The 19514-nt window shown below is 40.8% G+C and overlaps 1 protein-coding gene across 7 annotated transcripts in view; it reads left to right on the top strand.

The window, feature by feature from the left end:
* The window catches only part of ZNF385D (zinc finger protein 385D), a 1091058-nt gene that overhangs the window by 845903 nt on the left and 225641 nt on the right, over positions 1–19514 (top strand). For all 7 annotated transcript variants that reach the window (XM_070045503.1, XM_060298644.1, XM_060298642.1 and 4 more), the window contains one exon: positions 9248–9390. In XM_070045503.1, coding sequence (XP_069901604.1) covers positions 9248–9390 — 143 coding nt within the window. The remainder of the gene's footprint in view (positions 1–9247; positions 9391–19514) is intronic.

The following is a 19514-nucleotide window of genomic DNA, read 5'->3' as shown; positions in this document are numbered from 1 at the left end:
AGCAAGTCAGCATTTCACTCAGACTCAAGAATGGTTATACTCTTAAAAAAAAAAAAAGAATGGTTATACTCTGATGTTATAGGTCAAGTTCTTCCAGCAGTGGATTCTTTCTTGGAGAACATCTTCTGTGAGGAGTGAGAGATACAGGGTTGGGCAAAGGGAAAAGTTGAACTGAGATGCAGTCACAACAGAGGCCTCAGTCTATCCTAGATTCTGTGAGGAGCTTTAGAGCTGAAATAGAGCTTCAGAGTCTCCCTGCCTTGAGGCAAGGGGAAGGAGCCACTAATTAAACCCTTGCATGAATCCGTCATTGTATGGGGCTACCAGCCCCTCCACTGGGGAGGAAGTTTGACCTTGGGTGAGGTAGCTCCCTTTGACCTCTGCAATGCTTGAGGAGGATCTCAAGTGAGAGTCTTCCATAGGGGGTCCCCCAGCAGGTGGGGGAGGGTGTGCCTCAGTCCAGAAGGGGGCTGTGGGGAGCACACCGCAGCATCCAGTACACCTGGGTTTGCCTAGCCAGTGGCCAAAGACTATGTGGTCAACATGTTCTCTCTTTTCCAACTATCTTTTACATTTCTTTCTTCAAATAGGTAGGAAAGGATGAACTCAAATAGTATCCCCAGCTTCCCCCCAGCTTTATGACCCTTCTTTGATGTTTTTAATCCCTTAGGTAGGGAACCCCAGTTGTAACACTGAGAGAGGGCCCTGAACTGTCTGTATAATGAAATGTAAATGAAATACATATCTCAGAGGAAGGGAGGTAGGAATTAACTTTCCCTAGCAATAGCATCAATGTATTTTTAATTCTTTGTTCCTCTCATTGTGGTGGATTAAAAAAAAAGAAGGTTGAGCTTTTCCAGAACTTCTTTGGCTGTTCTGAACCAGAGGGGACATAGAAATGAAATAATTCCAGAATATGTTCCTGCTAAATTGCATTCTTGTAATTATAAGAATGGAACGTCTCTGTGGAAGCAACATAAACAGCTAAAGAGTTTATCAACTTATTTTTTCTCTCCATGATATTATGTTAGCCATTAGCTGATTTCTGAGATTTTAGGGTCAAACAAGGTAATGGATATATATGAATGACTATCTTTTGCAAAACATGACCTGTGACACAGATAATAAATATTTAAAATGATTTATTTAAAGCTCACTGTTACTTGTGGACAGGTTAAACCGCACCACTGATTTCAACCACAGCTTAGTTGACTTCTGAGTTTTCTAAAGAGGCGCCAACCAAGAGGGAAGACGTATGGGAACATATGTTTATGTATGACTGATTCACTTTGTTATAAAGCAGAAACTAACGCACCATTGTAAAGCAATTATACCCCAATAAAGATGTTAAAAAAAAAAAAAGAGGCGCCAACCAACATTTTATTTTGGTTCTTTAACTTTTTATCAAAAGAGAAATTGGAAAAAAACAAAAGAGAGAGAGAGAGAAATTGGTAGCAATACTAAATTCATGACAGGTCTATCACCAAAGTTTTATGAATGCCCTCTCTAAGAAAGTATACCACCAGGTGGACAATAAAATAAGTTTATGGTGTCCTCTGGCGAATGGAGGCTTATTATATTTTGCTCTTATCTCTGTTTTAACATTGACCCTCTATTTCCTGACTCATACTACTTTTTATTTAATTGGTTTGCTGTTTCAAAGTGGCTGTTGTTGGCCTTGTAGCTGGTGAAGAACATTTCAAGAGAGAAGTAAAAAGTGGGGAAAAAAATACTGTTTTTGTTAATTTGGCTACAGATGATTAGCCAATCAGGAGGGCCAGGAGAGCTAATGGTTTTTTTGGTATGGTTAATTAAATCCTGTGCTGATGGCTTCTGTTTTAGGTATTAAGTCACCCACCTTGTTAGTAGATACTCTGCTCCAATAGCATTGGATTTAGCATTACAGAATCATTTTTTAAATGTTGAACCTTTGTTCGGGTAACTGATGAAGGGCAAGATGATGGTCTGTGTGCAATTGACGAGAACTGATCATGAGATTTCTAAAGATAATTTGTACGGAATCTCCCTCTACTGTGTTTTAAAAGCAAGATGGCAGGCAAGGAAGTGACACAAACAGGAGCCTTTCTTCACTTTTCCTTTTTAAAAAGTATGATTATTCTTTTATTGGATTATAATTGCTTCACAATGTTCTGTTAGTTTCTGATGCGCAACGAAGTGAATCAGCTCTATGTATAGATATATCCCCTCCCTCTTGGACCTCCCTTCCACCCCCACCATCCCATCTAGGTCATCACACAGCACTGAGCTGAGCTCCCTGTGCTATATAGCAGGTTCCCACTAGCTATCTACTTTACACATGGTAGTGTATATAAGTCAATCCTAAACTCCCAATGTTCCCACCCTCCCCTTTCCCCCCTGTGTCCACATATCTGTTCTCATCAGATATCATATCTGTTCTCATCAGAAACACATCATATCTATGTCTCCGTTTCTATTCCTGCCCTGCAAATAGGTTCATCTGTACCATTTTTCTAGATTCCACATATATGCGTTAATATACGATATTTGTTTCTCTCTTTCTGACTTACTGCACTCTGTGTGACACACTCTAGGTCCATCCACATCTCTACAAATGAACCAGTTTCATTCCTTTTTAGGGCTGAGTAATATAACATTGTATATATGTACCACATCTTCTTTATCCATTCATCTGTTGATGGACATTTAGGTTGCTTCCATGTCCTGGCTATTGTAAATAGTGCTGCAATGAACACTGAGGTACATGGGTCTTTTTGAATTATGGTTTTCTCCTGGTATATGCCCAGTAGTGGGATTGCTGTGTTATATGGTAGCTCTATTTTTAGTTTTTTAAGGAATGTAAAATGGCTGTATCAATTTACATTCCCACCAACAGTGCAGGAGGGTTCCCTTTTCTCCACACCCTCTGCAGCATTTATTTTTTGTAGATTTTTTGATGATGGCCATTCTGACTGGTGTGAGGTGATACCTCATTGTAGTTTTGATTTTCATTCCTCTAATAATTTGTGATGTTGAGCATCTTTTCATGTGCCTCTTGGCCATCTGTATGTCTTCTTTGGAGAAATGTCTATTTATGTCTTCTGCCCATTTTTGGATTGGGTTGTTTGTTTGTTTGATATTAAGCTCCATGAGCTGTTTGTATATTTTGGGGGATTAATCCTTTGTCCATTGCTTCCTTTACAAATATTTTTTCCCATTCTGAGGGTTGTCTTTTCATCTTGTTTATGGTTTCCTTTGCTGTGCAAAAGCTTTGAAGTTTCATTAGGTCCCATTTGCTTATTTTTGTTTTTATTTCCATTACTCTACAAGGTGGATCAAAAAAGATCTTGCTGTGATTTGTGTCAAAGAGTGTTCTTCCTATGTTTTCCTCTAAGAGTTTTATAGTGTCCGGTCTTACATTTAGGTCTCTAATACATTTTGAGTTTATTTTTATATATGGCGTTAGGGAGTGTTCTAATTTCATTCTTTTACATGTAGCTGTCCAGTTTTCCCAGCACCACTTATTGAAGAGACTGTCTTTTCTCCATTGTATATCCTTACCTCCTTTGTCATAGATCAAGTGACTATAAGTGTGTCGGTTTATCTCTGGGCTTTCTATCCTGTTCCATTGATCTATATTTCTGTTTTTGTGCCAGTACCATCCTGTCTTGATATCTGTAGCTTTGTAGTATAATCTGAAGTGAGGGAGCCTCCAGATCCATTTTCCTTTCTCAAGATTGCTTTGGCTATTCAGGGTCTTTTGTGTTTCCATACAAATTGTAAAAATTTTAGTTGTAATTCTGTGAAGAACGCCATTGGTAATTTGATAGGGATTGCATTGAATCTGTAGAATGCTTTGGGTAGTATAGTCATTTTCACAATATTGATTCATCCAATCCAAGAACATGGTATATTTCTCCATCTGTTTGTGTCATCTTTGAGTTCTTTCATCAGTGTTTTATGGTTTTCGGAATACGAGTCTTTTGCCTCCTTAGGTAGGTTTATTCCTAGGTATTTTATTCTTTTTGTTGCATTGGCAAATGGGATTGTTTCCTTAATTTCTCTTTCTGATATTTTGTTGTTAGTGTATAGGAATGCAACTATTTCAAATACATTGATTAAATCTATTAGTTTTTTGGTGGCATTTTTAGGATTTTCTATGTATAGTATCATGTCATCTGCAAACAACGACAGATTTACTTCTTCTTTTCCAATTTATATGCCTTTTATTCCTTTTTCTTCTCTGATTGCCATGGTTAGGACTTCCAATACTTTGTTGAATAGTAGTGGTGAGAGTGGACCTCCTTGTCTTGTTCCTGATCTTAAAGAAAATGCTTTCTGTTTTTCACCATTGAGAATAATATTGAGAATAATGTTTGCTGTGTGTCTGTTGTATATGGCCTTTATTATATTGAGGTAGATTCCCTCTATGCCCACTTTCTGGAGAGTTTTTATCATAACTGGGTGTTGAATTTTGTCAAAACTTTTTTCTGCATCTATTGAAATGATCATGTTTTTTATTCTTTAATTTGTTAATATTGGTGTATCACATTGATTGATTTGTGTATATTGAAGAATCCTTGCATACCTGGGATAAATCCCATGGTACATGATCCTTTTAATGTGCTGTTGGATTCTGTTTGTTAGTATTTTTTGAGATTTTTGCGTTTATGTTCATCAGTTATATTGGTCTATAATTTTCTCTTTTTTGTGATATCTTTGTCTGGTTTTGGTATCAGGATGATGGTGGCCTCATAGAATGAGGTTGGGAGTGTTCCTTCCTCTGCAATTTTTTGGAAGAGTTTGAGAAGGATAGGTGTTAGCTCTTCTCTAAATGTTTGATAGAATTCGCCTGTGAAGCCATCTGGTCTTGTACTTTTGTTTGTTGGAAAATTTTTAATTAGTTCCACTTTCATTACTTGTGATTTTTCTGTTTATATTTTCTAATTCTTCCTGGTTCAGTCTTGGAAAGTTGTACCTTTCCAAGAATTTGTCCATTTCTTCCAGGTTGTCCATTTTATTGGCATATAGTTGCTTGTAGTAGTCTCTTATGATCCTTTGTATTTTTGCGGTGTCAGTTGTAATTTCTCCTTTTCTCCTTTTTCATTTTTAATTTTATTGATTTCAGTCCTCTCCCTTTTTTTCTTGATGAGTCTGGCTAAAGGTTTATCAATTTTGTTTATCTTTTCAAAGAATCAACTTTTAGTTTTATTGATCTTTTCTTTTGTTGTCTTCATTTCTATGTCAGTTATTTCTGCTCTGATCTTCATGATTTCTTTCCTAATAACTAACTTTGGGTTTTTTGTTGTTGTTCTTCTTCTTTCTCTAGTTCCCTTAGGTGTAAGGTTAGATTGTTTATTTGAGATTTTTCTTGTTCTTGATGTGAGATTGAATTGCTATAAACTTCCATCTTAGAACTGCTTTTGCTGCATCCCATAGGTTTTGGGTTATTGTGTTTTCATTGTCATTTGTTTCTAGGTTTTTTAAAATTTCTTCTTTGATTTCTTCAGTGATCTCTTGGTTATTTAGCAGTGCACTGTTTAGCCTCCATGGGTTTGTGCTTTTTATAGTTTTTTTCCCATAATTGATTTCTAATCTCATAGCGTTGTGGTTGGAAATGATGCTCGATATGATTTCAATTTTCTTAAATTTTCCAAGGCTTGATTTGTGACCCAAGATGTGATCTGTCCTGGAGAATGTTCCATGTGCACTTGAGAAGGAAGTGTTTTGTGCCATTTTCTGGTGGAATGTCTTATAAATATCAGTTAAGTGTGTTTGGTCTGTTGTGTAATTTAAACCTTATGTTTCCTTATTTATTTTCTGTCAGGATGGTCTGTCCATTGGTGTAAGTGGAGTGTTAAAGACCCCCACTATTATTGTGTTACTGTCAATTTTCCCTTTTATGACTTTTAGCATTTGCCTTATGTATTGAGGTGCTCCTATGTTGGGTGCATAAATATTTACAATTCTTATATCTTCCTCTTGGATTGATCCCTTGACCATTATGTAATGTTGTTCCTTGTCTCTTGTAATAGTATTTATTTTAAAGTCTATTTTGTCTGATATGAGAATTGCAACTCCAGCTTTTTTTTGATTTCCATTTGCATGGAATATCTTTTTCCATCCCCTCACCTTCCGTCTGCATGTGTCCCTAGGTCTGAAGTGTGTCTTTTGTGGGCAGCGTATATACAGGTCTTGTTTTTATATGCATTCAGCCAGTCTGTGTGTTTTGGTTGGAGCATTTAATCCATTTACATTCAAGGCAGTTATCGATGTGTGTGTTCCTATTACCATTTTCTTAATTGTTTTGGGTATTTTTCTGTGGGTCTTTTTCTTCTCTTGTATTTCCCACCTAGAGAAGTTCCTTTAGCATTTGTTGTAAAGCTGGTTTGGTGGTGCTGAATTCTCTTAGCTTTTGCTTGTCTGTGAAGCTTTTGATTTCTCCATTGAATCTTAATGAGATCCTGCTAGGTAGAGTAATCTTGGTTGTAGGTTTTCCCCTTTCATCACTTTAAATATATCCTGCCACTGCCTTCTGACCTGCAGAGTTTCTGCTGAAAAGTCATCTGAAAACCTTATGGGAATTCCCTTGTATATTATTTGTTGCTTTTCCCTTGCTGCTTTTAATATTTTTCCTTTGAATTTAATTTTTGTTAGTTTGAGTAATATGTGTCCTGGTGTGTTTCTACCAAGGTTTATCCTGTATGGGACTCTCTGTGCTTCCTGGACTTGGGTGGCTGTTTCCTTTCCCATGTTAGGGAAGTTTTCGACTATAATCTCTTCAAATATTTTCTCAGACACTTTCTCTTTCTCTTATTCTTTGGCACCCCTATAATTCGAATGTTGGTGTGTTTAATGTTTTCCCAGAGGTCTCTGAGACTGTCCTCAATTCTTTTTATTCTTTTTTCTTTATTCTGCTCCACGGCAGTTATTTCCACTATTTTATCTTCCAGGTCACTTTACCATTCTTCTGCCTCAGTTATTCTGCTATTGATTCCTTCTAGAGTATTTTTAATTTCAGTTATTGTGTTGTTCATCACCGTTTGCTTAAATTCTAGGTCCTTGTTAAAAATTTCTTTTATTTTCTCCATTCTGTTTCTGAGATTTTGTATCATCCTTACTATCATTACTCTGAATTCTTTTTCAGGTAGGTTGCCTATTTCCTCTTCATTTATTTGGTCTTGTAGGTTTTTACCTTGTTCCTTTGTCTGTAATATATTTTTTTGCCATCTCATTTTTTTTTTGATGGGTGGGGCTGTGTTCCTGTCTTGCTGGTTGTTTGGCCTGAGTCTTCCAGCATTGGAGTTTGCAGGCAGGTGGGTAGAGCTGGGTCTTGTTGCTGAGATGAAGACCTCTGGGAGGCCTCACTCCGATTAATATTCCCTGGGGCCTGAGGTTCTCTGTTAGTCCAGCGGTTTGGACTCAGAGCTCCCACCACAGGAGCTCGGGCCCAACCCCCGACCTGGGAACCGAGATCACGCAAGCCAGGTGGCACAGCCAAAGACAAAAAGGAATAGAACAATAACAAAGAATAAAAGTAAAATAAAATTAGAAAAATAAAAAATATGTTATAAAAAATAAACGTATAAAGGAAACAACAACAAGGTAAAAGAGAACCACAATAGCAAGAAAAAAACAACAAAAAAAAAGGCCGGAAAAGGCCGTGGCTGTGGGAAGTGGAGTTTAGGCGGGGGCAGGGCCTAGGCAGGGTGGGGCTTAGGTGGGGCGGGGCTTAGGCGAGGGGCAGGGCTTAGGCGGGGTGGCAGGGCTTAGGTGGGGTGGGGGGCAGACCTAGGCTCAGGACCCAAACAGCCAGAAAAGGCCCTAGGGTTGTGGGGGGCAGGGCTTAGGCTCAGCACCACACAGCTGGAGGGGGCCTTGGTGTGCGGAGGTTTAGTCCAGGACCCGAGTGGGCAGAGGAGATGCTGGCCATGTTCCCTTCTGATCCTCTGATCCCCCGAACATCTCTCCATGTCCCCCTGATCCCCTCGTAGTGAGTGGGCCCCTCCCCTCTCCCAACTGCTCCTTAGGTGTGTTGGTCCCCTCCCGCCTCTACTTCTCCTCCCCTCTCACTCCACTCCACATCCTACCCACTCACTCGGGGGTTCCCCCTGTCCCCTTAGGTGTCTGAGGTCCTGCACCAGCACCTGGTAGGTGCCCTAGTTGTCAGGAGATGCAAACTTCGCATCCTCCTACTCTGCCATCTTCTCTTTTCTGTCTCCTGGAATTCTTTTCCATGAGAAAGGAATAATTCTAGTGCATTTTGTTTTCCTCATGCTTCTTGGATTCTCACCAGCAGGTTTTTACAGTCCATTGCTTGCCTCTCAGATTAGAAGAATGCTGGCATATTTTAACAGTTTCCTAGGATTCAAACAGCCTTTAATTAACAGCCAATTGATGCTTTGGAATGTTACCAAAGTATGAGAGACATAACAGGGAGATGGGCTCCTTTCAGCTTCTGAATGCAGTGGAATCCTAGAACAGGGGGCAGAGGTAGGAGTCCCTTGCAAACAGCCTTTGCCCACTGGTATGCAAGGGAGCTGTCTGTGTTGCCATAATATTCCATTGCCTGCTCATTGGTGACCTTCTAAATTCCACCTACTTATGACTGGGAAGGAAGGGGGCAGCTAGTCTTGAATGTTTAAAGCCACAGGGGTGCTAAATAGCTCAGGGATCACATGATATGTAGCTGGATTTGCTGGTTTTAACCCTCCAGTTGCCAGGGAAGTAAGGTACAGCTGCCTGCATTTGCGTTAAGTTTCTTTTCTGTGCCAGGTTCATGTCATCTTGCTGCCAGAGTTTTGGATGCGGTGGAAAAGAGCAGCTCTGTAAAAGAATCCCTCAGACTGCATGTATATTTTGAGCAGGAGTTAGTTTTCAAAGAGGGATGGGGGAGCATTGGAGGGGTTTTCCCTTTGAATCAAGGGATGTTGCTTATAGATTTGTAGCTGACTCAGTCCCGGGTTGTAGGCAGGAAAAGAAGGATGGATTGGGGAGTATGAAATGTTTGAAATGTTAACAATTCCTTATGTAACCAGATAGTTTTAATCCAAGAGGGAAAAAGGAGCAGCTCAACTGGTTTTCTCTGCTTAATGGCACATCTGCTCGTTGGCCGGTTTCCAGTTGAGGTCAATACACTCCATGTCTTGTTTTTTCCAGTGACGCATAGAGCTGGCCTTTTGGTTTCAAAAGAGACCTTGGTGTTTGTGTGTTGTGTGTTTAATATGCACCATGTACCTGATTGCTCCCTTTGTTCTCCTCTGTGCAGGTGGTACATGCCAGAGCCCCGCTCTCCCAGCCCTGGTCCGTCCACCAGCCCCTCCTTTGCAACCATCGCTGGATATTAAACCGTTTCTTCCCTTTCCTCTTGACACTGCGGCCGCAGTCAACCTCTTCCCCAATTTTAATGCGGTAAGTCCCACATCATCTGCATATGCCAGGGTGGTAGGTACTGGAAAACCTTAAGGGCCAGGAGTGAGCTGCTCACTACCTCTCATTTACTCTATGCTTTGTTCCATAGATTGTCTGAAAGCACGTCAGGGTTAGTTGTCTGCCTGGTTGTGTAAGGTCCCCGGAGCCAGGCTCCTTCAAAGGGAAAATGAAAAGAGATGTAATCTGATTAGGTTGATCATGAATTCATGTCTCCCTTTTAGTGTCTTTTTGGACAACACTAACGATTTTATTATTTTTCATGCCAAATTCAATTTAATTGAAATTTAATGAATGTGTTAGAGAGCCTTCAAATTCAAGTAGATGTCTAAAAACTTAAACATGTGTTTCTTCTTTCTGGACCTTTTACTTTAATTTTCAAATCTGTTATTTCTTTTCTGATTTAATAAAGAGGACCCTTATAATCACACTAAAGATACATTCCATGTATTCAGCACATTTTCTCTCTTAACTTAAAACAGTGTAGGGTTCTGGTACCAAGAATTTTCATTTTATTTTCTTCCTGCTCAGGCACAGTTCCTCAACTTAAGTCCTTCTTAAATGACCTTGTTTTGGGGGCTTTGTCAGCAGCCTTCTCAACAAAAGTTCAATACTTACCTGTTTTCACTCTTAAGCATGTCTTTATAAGTGGACAGATTCCTCTTATTTATCATCATCTTTTTTTGTACAAGCAGTGAGAATATTCCTAGGATGGAAATAGAAATAAGGATTGAAAAGGTTAGAAGCCAGTGAGTGACATTTTTTTCTAATATCATCTGATTCAGCTCTCAGCCGTTGTTATAATGCAGGTCTGAGTTTATCAATGACAGGACATGTCAACACAACCAAGGTGAAGGGGATTAGGACGCAAGGTCTCTGAATGCCCAGTGAGCTAAATAAAACAGATTTCTTACCCCCATGATGGATTTTAAAAAAATCTGCCCACAATTAGATCATTCTCCTTCAGGAGACAGAAGTGGGTCTTATTTATTTTAATCATGCTTTGTCATGGGGACTTTGGACCTGCCAAGGAGATGGTATGGTTACATACTAGCCTTTACTAAAGGACAAGGGAAAATCACAGTGATTTCATTGCTTTGGGGAGCATGAAGGATTTTCCATAGAAATATTATTTTGAAATTGATGGAACCAAAATAGAACAGCATAAAGATCATATTTCCAAAGTAGAGGTTTCTAATTCTAGGTATTTCAATAAAAGTAGAGGAAAAAATTGCTCAGAATCAAATTTCCTGAATGACCACAGTAAAGTCCCTGGGTTTCCTCTCTCTGAGCTCTTTGCCTGCTCCACTGTTAAGTGGCTTCTTGGCACCATTTTGCTTCCTGCCACCTGGAGATGATCCATCAGGGTGCTTTACCTGGCCTCTGAGACTACTTGGCCTCCTGTCCCTCACGTCTCATATCAGCTCTAGAGAAGCTGAGGTACAATTCCTGGAAGGTTGTAAAAGGCTGGGTTTTAAACTTTTGATTTGCCCTTTGGGAAACATGAAAAGCAAAATGATTAATTTGATTGGCAATGAGTATTATTTGTCATAAAACAAAGATGAGTGATATATGGAGCCATAGGACACTGAGCAAATGTCTTAATCCTCTTTGGTACTGTTTTGTCATCTTTAAAATAAAGGGAGTGGACCTGCTAATCTCTTCCTTTGGGGTTATCCCATTCAAAGTAGTTGAGCTTTTGTGGGCAAAGACAGCATTGCATGGTGGTCAAGCTGGACTCTGAGCTAGAATGACTGGGTTCAAGTCAGAGCTGCTACTCACCATCATCACGACCTTGGGTGAGTCACATAATCCTTATGTATCTCGATATCTTTGTCTGTAAAATGGGACTAATAACCTACTTTGTAGGCTTGTGGTCATGATTATGTGGGTTAAATCATTTAGAACAGGGCTCAGCATTAATAATCATTGCTTTAATGACAGGTATTATATTCATAAATAGCCTGTAAATCCTTATTTTGAATTTGGAGGTTCATTGACTAACTGATTGCCAAAGCTTTACTTGATTCTTTTTCTTCTATGATAATTTGGACTTGTGTTGTTATTTCTTCCATTTAAACCAAGAGACCCTCTGTTGCTCCACCTGTTGGTTATTTCCTTCTAGTGCTGGTCAAGCTGCAGCCAGTCATGGATTAAGCCATTTTTTTGTTTCCAACTGAGTGGAATGGTTGCAAAGCCCCCAATCTGGTAGTTTTGGACTGAGAATTATGATATAGAGCATCTCTTTAAGTAACAGCCCGAGTTCTTGATTTTGTAGCAGGTGTGATTCTCAATCTACAAATTCAGGGTGTGTTAAATGTAACATTTGATTGCTGTAAGTTGATTTTATTTCTGGCTCAAAAGCCCATTCCATTAGTCTGTAGGGAAGTGAAATTTAATGGTTTCAGGATGTGTGCTAAGGCTCTAGAATCTAACAGATCATCCACCCAGCTTTTGGTGGGAGACTTCCTCTGTTCATCAAGTTATGTGTCCACATAGGCAATCATGGTATGATGAGCCCCTAGTGAGCATGGCCTTTTAGGCCCAAACTCTTGACTTTGAACACACAAACTGGTGAGGCTCTAGCGGTGCCTCCCGCCTAGATGTGCGACACTGCTATTACCTCTTTCCCACCCCACAATTTTCTTTCATCTGACCTTTTGAAACAAAGTCCATGGTGATCAGAAACTGTTTTCCTGTTATATTTCTTCTCTGAGTATATGAGTATAGAATGGTCTATTTGGGATAAAGTGTGGCAGAATGGTAAAGGAAAGAAATTTCAGTTATATACATGTAACAAAATACACACGTGAATATCTGAGATTATTGTCCTTAAATAAGAGTATAAACCATTGGGTTCAGATGTGAGTCAGGAAGAATCATGAAACATCTGTTAAAAAAACACACACACAGGGCTTCCCGGGTGGCGCAGTGGTTGAGAGGCCGCCTGCCGATGCAGGGGACGCGGGTCCGTGCCCTGGTCCGGGAAGATCCCACATGCCACGGAGCAGCTGGGCCCGTGAGCCATGGCCGCTGAGCCTGCGCGTCCGGAGCCTGTGCTCCGCAACGGGAGAGGCCACAACAGTGAGAGGCCCGTGTACTGCAAAAACAAAGAAACAAACAAAACAAACAAACAAAACAACACACACACAGTTATGAGAGAAAGAAAAACAGATGTAGGATATGACCTGGGCTATGGATATATAAAAGGACATTCAATAAAATCATTAGGATCCCTTAATATACTTAAAGCCAACTTTAAGGAATAGCAACAGAAGCCATTCCCTTGACCTAGGGATGTTGTATCTCTGGTTGTTCCAGTAGCTTTCAGACAAGAGAAATTTTCCTTTAATTCCTCATATACCCCTACTCTATCCTTCAATCTCTTCACTGGAGTTTCAGTGCTTAGGACCATTCTTATCTCAGTGATCCCATTCTGTGTGTGCATTTCTTGAAAGGAACCAATCCTGGAAATAGGTAAATGGTATTTAGTAATGAAATATTTCTTTTCTAAGTAGTGTGAGCTTGGTCCATTCAGTCAACTGCTAGTTATCAAGCATCTTCTATGTGCTAGGAATAGTGATAACAAAATTTATGTTATGACCTCTACCATGAAATAATTTAGTTTATAAAGAAGAAACTGACAAATAAATAAATATTTATAAATATGGGTGCTTTTATAGAGAATGATGTCTAGGATAGAATGGCTGCTCAAGGACAGGAGTGAAAGGCTGTCCTTACGTTTGACTTAGTGAGGGATTGATGAGAAAAATAGAAACTATTCTAGGCATGCTGACAGGAAGGGAATTAATAGAAGGATTTAGATGCTTAAAAAACATTTGGAGGTGTTGGGCAAACAAAGGTCAGGGAAGGCTGTTGCTGGCTCTTGGTTTTTCTACTTGCTTTCACGGAGTCGGGAAGTTGCAGAAATACAGGATGCCCAGTAATCCCAGTTACTTTCATCCAAATCCCACGATTTCGGATTTTTTTTTTAAAAAGATAACAATAGATTATAATCCATTGAATAAAATAGGAATCCATGATTCCACACAGATATAATTAAACACAGAGAAGGTAAAGCTTTTACTTCCAGTAGAATGCCTGTGAATAAATGTAGGAGGAAAAATGAAAATAAAAAATTGGCATTTGGCAAACATTCAAGTTATTCAGCCAGGGGACATATAGGGAACAGGATATTTACACAGTCTCCAGATATTTCCACACAAATACCTACTAATTACAAAGAAAAAAAGGAACTTTACAGTGGAGAAAACTAGCAGGCACCATCTGACTCAAATGATCAGTGTTATCATCTGTAATTCGGCAAATAAAGATCACGTGCCGCCCAGTAGGACACGATAAGACAGCTTCACTAATGTGATATCTGAAAGACGTGTATCTCGAGTACTTAGTGGGCTCTTGCAGTGAAAATTGCTGGCCGAGATCTGTGGGAACGTACACCTCAGGCTTCCTGTCTTTAGGATGTAAGGGGGAGCACATAAGAGCGGAAGCAGTGCTGAGTTGCCAACAGAAGACTTGACATGATGGCAGAAAGGAAAGGACTATTGAGAATCAGAAAAGCTAAAAGTTTCTGCAATCTTGGGCAAGAAGCTAAGTCCATCAGAGCCCCAGTGTCCTGTGCCAGAAAAGGATAGTGGCTAGCTATCTCTTAGGTTTGCTATCAGCGAGGTAGCTGAGTTTTAAAATGCTGGAAATGGAAGCAGAGAATGGGCTTGGGTAAGACCTTGGGATATTGTTTAGATTGGAGCTAACCTGTAAAAAATGGCTATACTCCCTGACAGTTTTCTCCAAAGGTCTCTGAACTGCCTTTTTGTTTTTCATGTCTCTAACATATTTTCTTCATATTCTGCTCAGTAGTCATGACAATAATGAACATTGAGAATGTCATTGAAAAGTACAAGTTTTGGAGGACATGTTGATGGGAGCTGACAGTGAACCTGACTCCGTGCTCTCCTCCCATGACTATATTTCTTGTTGGCATAAAGATTAAATGAGTAAGCTCGACCTAGTGCACCTGCGTAAGCCAGATACTCAGCAAATATTGAGTCTTGTCTCTTCCAGAAGATTCACAAGGAAGTGTAAGGAGGTCATGCAGAGTGCAAAGAGGCAGCAAGGTGTGCAAAAACAGGAGATGACTATTTTGTTTTTCAGTCTGCCCTGGCGAATATTCTTTAACAGTAAAAAAAAAAAAAAAAAAAAAAGTAAATTAGCCTAGAAATTTTGACTCTGTCCTGTTCCTCTGTGTAATATGACTTCATTGTCAGAGAGGGAGCAAATGGGGAGGAAGAAAGGGGGAAAAGAAAGAGGCTGAGAGAGATCAAATCCTAGCATCTGACTCCAGTTCTTAGTTTTCAAAAACACTCACCCTACAAGCAACCAGCCATATAAACTTGAATGTGGCATTAGTTTGGGTTCAGAAATTTTATCAGTTGGTGGGGGGGCAGGAAAGTGAACTTGATGTGTCTTATAGGAGTGCTTCTCATAATTAGGATGCATGTGAAGAATCAAGGGAATCGTGTTAAAATGCAAATTGTGATTTAGTAGTTCAGGGATAGGGCCTGAGATTTTGAACATATGTGGGTAGAGGGAGGGAAAGCCAGGAGAATGACTACATACACTGGACACTTCTTAAACGCTTCTGCAGAGTATCTCTTCATTCACTCAACAAATATTTATTGAGGGCCTACTATGTGCTGGGCCCTTAGTATTCCACAGCAAAACTAACAGGCCAAGTCTCTGCCACTGTGGAACTTGCTTTTTGGTGTATGTGTGGTGGGGCGTTGGGGACATTTGAAGCTATTGGTAGCTGCAGCTCTACCCCAGGCATGATCCTTCTACGGTGTGCTTTAGCTCCCAGAAATACTAGGAGCCTTCCTTATAGGGTGACATTGTTCAGGACTTTGGTCATAGGTGCCATTTATTGAATGCTTAGTATGCACCATATACCTGAAATCATCCCTTGCATCCCAACTGGTTAAAAGCAAAATTTTGCTGTGAAATTTTTAAGCTTTTATGTGTGTCACAATCTCCAAATTGTTGGCGAGAAAAATACAGGAATGAGTTTTTCATTCGTTTATTCGTTCAATGCTTTCTTCATTCTACAAACTTTTGAGACCACTGGAAAAATTCTATAGATTGAAAACTGTGCCTCCTAAAAATAGCTGCATCAAAAGTATCTGTTGTAAAGAAAGTACTAGTAAGTATAATGGAGAGGATGAGGAGGGAGAAGAGGTAATTCATCTCTTACTCACTGATTCACTCTCTGGGCATTTGTTAGGCACCAGCTATCTGTCTGACACTCTAGTAGACCTGGAAATACAAGAGAAAGAACAGGAGGAGTGGGAGGAATCGTCTTTGTAACTATGGCATCAACCCAGTTGATTCATCACTCTTGAAAATACTCTTCTATCAGCAGGTGGTAAAGCATCTAGATATAAAAACACTACATTAGGGTTTGCCTGGTGGCGCAGTGGTTGAGAGTCCGCCTGCCGATGCAGGGGACACGGGTTCGTGGCCCGGTCCAGGAAGATCCCACATGCAGCGGAGAGGCTGGGCCCGTGAGCCATGGCCGCTGAGCCTGCGCGTCCGGAGCCTGTGCTCCGCAATGGGAGAGGCCACAACAGTGAGAGGCCTGCGTACCGCAAAAAACAAACAAACAAAACAACAAAAACCCACTACATTAGACAATAAGGTCTATGCAAGCATCAGACAATAAGGTCTATGCAAGCATGCGGTGAAATAGTTAAAACGTTCTATAAAGAACTCAGTAATTAAATCCTTAAATAAAGTCCTGTGAAAATAAGTGCTACCTGAGGCCAAGGGAAGGAGTGGTGACTTGGAGATGGCCAAGGAAAGCTATATGGTAAAAGTTAAGGTTTAATTTGGGATCCGTAATCGGTTCCAAATTTATCTCTTTCATTAAGTTATAGAGCCTGGGATATCACAAAGACTCAATACACATGTCTTTTTTTTTTTGAATTGTAACGTAGTTGGTTTACAATGTGTTACTTTCTGGTGTACAGCAAAATGACTCAGATATAGATATATATATATAGATATAGATATATATCTTTTTCATATTCTTTTCCATTATGGCTTATAACAGAATATCGAATATAGTTCCCTGTGCTATACAGTAGGATCTTGTTGTTTATCTATTTTATATATAGTAGTGTGTATCTGCTAATCCCAAACTCCTAATTTATCCCTCCCCCACCCCCTTTCCCCCTTGGTAACCATAAGTTTGTTTTCTGTGTCTGTCAACACACATTTCTTGAATGAATGAGTGGAGGGTAGATGGATGCATGATAGAAAGATAGAAAGACAGATGATAGAGAGATGATAGATAGATAGGAAAAATGCTTGACAGAAAACTAATAGAGGAGAAATAGTCATTACAGTTGTATCATATGAAACATAAAGGGAGGAAATGTCTCAATGAAAAATTTAAAAATCTAAATACTGCTTCATACGTTAGATTATTTCTATTTAACCGAAGTTATTAATTTATGCAATTATTAGGAAATATAAGGGAACATAGCATCAAGCCATCCCCTTAATATGCATTTATAATTTTATGTTGGCTCATATATTTATTTACTCCCATTATATAAAAGGACAGTGATGTAAAAATCCCAGTGATTGCCTATAGAATGTATTCTAAAATCAGTGCTTTGTATTATTCATTAACTATTTCATGTGAGTCCAGAACGGCTGTCACCATAAAAATGTTGGTGAGGCACTTTAGGACTCTAAAAGGACAAATTTAAGTATGCTTAACATACAGAGATTATTCTACAGGTTAAACATGCATTTATAATATTACAGGTGAATGACAAAAATACAGAACTCAAAATAGAAAATTTCAAATTCAACTTTTTGTTATCTTCAGATATATAGCCTTTAGGATCTTTATTTCCTCCATCTTTAAAATGGAAAGACTACCATATTTACTGGCACATTTTGTCTCCTGTTTTTTCAAAAATTATTCTTGACTTTGGCTTGCCCCTGTGGCTCTGTACTTTGTTACCTGATCCAGCTACGGGGATGCCTCCCCTCCCTCAGCCAGGATTAGAGTTAACAGAAACAGTGTTAATTACATCTCCATTTGTTTGGTTCAGAGAGATGTCAATTAAATTCAGTTTACACGGAGAAGTTGAGGAAGATGGCGGAAAAGACGCGGAGATCACCTTCCTCCCCACAGATACATCAGAAATATATCTACACGTGGAACTGCTCCTATAGACACCCACTGAATGCTGGCAGAAGACCTCAGACCTCCCAAAAGTCAAGAAAGTCCCCACGTACATGGGTAGGGCAAAAGAAACAAGAAAAAACAGAGACAAAAGAATAGGGACGGGACCTGCACCAGCGGGAGGGAGCTGTGAAGGAGGAAAGGTATCCACACACTAGGAAGCCCCTTCGCGGGCGGAGACTGCGGGTGGAGCGGGGGGTGGGGAGCTTTGGAGCCGTGGAGGAGAGTGCAGCAACAGGGGTGCGGAGGGCAAAGTGGAGAGATTCCCGCACAGAGGATCGGTGCCGAGTAAACTCACCAGCCCGAGAGGCTTGTCTGCTCACCCGCCGGGGCGGGCGGGGCTGGGAGCTGAGGTTCGGGCTTCGGTCAGGGAGAGGACTGGGGTTGGCGGCGTGAACACAGCCTGCAGGGGGTTAGTGCACCACGGCTAGCCGGGAGGGAGTCCGGGGAAAAGTCTGGACCTGCCGAAGAGGCAAGAGACGTTTTCTTCCCTCTTTGTTTCCTGGTGCGCGAGGAGAGGGGATTAAGAGCGCTGCTTAAAGGAGCTCCGGAGACGGGCGCAAGAGGTGGCTATCAGCACAAACCCCAGAGACGGGCATGAGACGCTAAGGCTGCTGCTGCCGCCACCAAGAAGCCTGTGTGCGAGCACAGGTCACTATCCACACCCCCTTTCCGGGAGCCTGTGCAGCCCGCCACTGCCAAGGTCCCGGGATCCAGGGTCAACTTCCCCGGGAGAACGCACTGCGCGCCTCAGGCTGGTGCAACGTCACGCCGGCCTCTGCCGCCGCAGGCTCGCCCCGCACTCCTTGCACCTCCCTCCCCCCGGCCTGAGTGAGCAGAGCCCCCGAATCAGCTGCTCCTTTAACCCCGTCCTGTCTGAGCGAAGAACAGACACCCTCTGGTGACCTACAAGCAGAGGTGGGGCCAAATCCAAAGCTGAGCCCCTGGGAGCTGTGAGAACAAAGAAGAGAAAGGGAAATCTCTCCCAGCAGCCTCAGGAGCAGCGGATTAAAGCTCCACAATCAACTTGATGTACCTGCATCTGTGGAATACATGAACAGACAAAGAATCATCCCAAATTGAGGAGGTGGACTTGAGAGCAAGATATATTATTTTTTCCCCTTTTCCTCTTTTTGTGAGTGTGTATGTGTATGCTTCTGTGTGAGATTTTGTCTGTATAGCTTTGCTTTCACCATTTGTCCTAGGGTTCTGTCCGTCATTTTTGGTTTTTTTTACTTAAAAATTTTTTTTTTCTTAATAATTATTTTAATAACTTTATTTTATTTTATCTTACTTTATTTTATTTTATCCTCTTCCTTCCTTCCTTCCTTCCTTCCTTCCTTCCTTCCTTCCTTCCTTCCTTTCTTTCTATTTTTCTCCCTTTTATTCTGAGCCATGTGGATGAAAGGCTCTTGCTGCTGTAGCCAGGCGTCAGGGCTGTGCCTCAGAGGTGGGAGAGCCAACTTGAGGACACTGGTCCACAAGAGACCTCCCAGCTCCACATGATATCAAATGGCAAAAATCTCCTGGAGATCTCCATCTCAACACCAGCACCCAGCTTCACTCAACGACCAGCAAGCTACAGTGCTGGACACCCTATGCCAAACAACTAGCAAGACAGGAACACAAACCCACCCATTAGCAGAGAGGCTGCCTAAAATCATACTAAGTTCACAGACACCCCAAAACACACCACCAGACGTGGAAATGCCCACCAGAAAGACAAGATCCAGCCTCATCCACCAGAACACAGGCACCAGTCCCCTCCACCAGGAAGCCTACACAACCCACTGAATCAACTTTAGCCACTGGGGACAGACACCAAAAACAA

The sequence above is a fragment of the Globicephala melas genome, chromosome 4 (assembly GCF_963455315.2).
Source record: "Globicephala melas chromosome 4, mGloMel1.2, whole genome shotgun sequence".
NCBI lineage: Eukaryota > Metazoa > Chordata > Mammalia > Artiodactyla > Delphinidae > Globicephala > Globicephala melas.
Note: the sequence above shows the minus strand (reverse complement) of the source record. Positions and strands in the feature narration are given on the sequence as shown.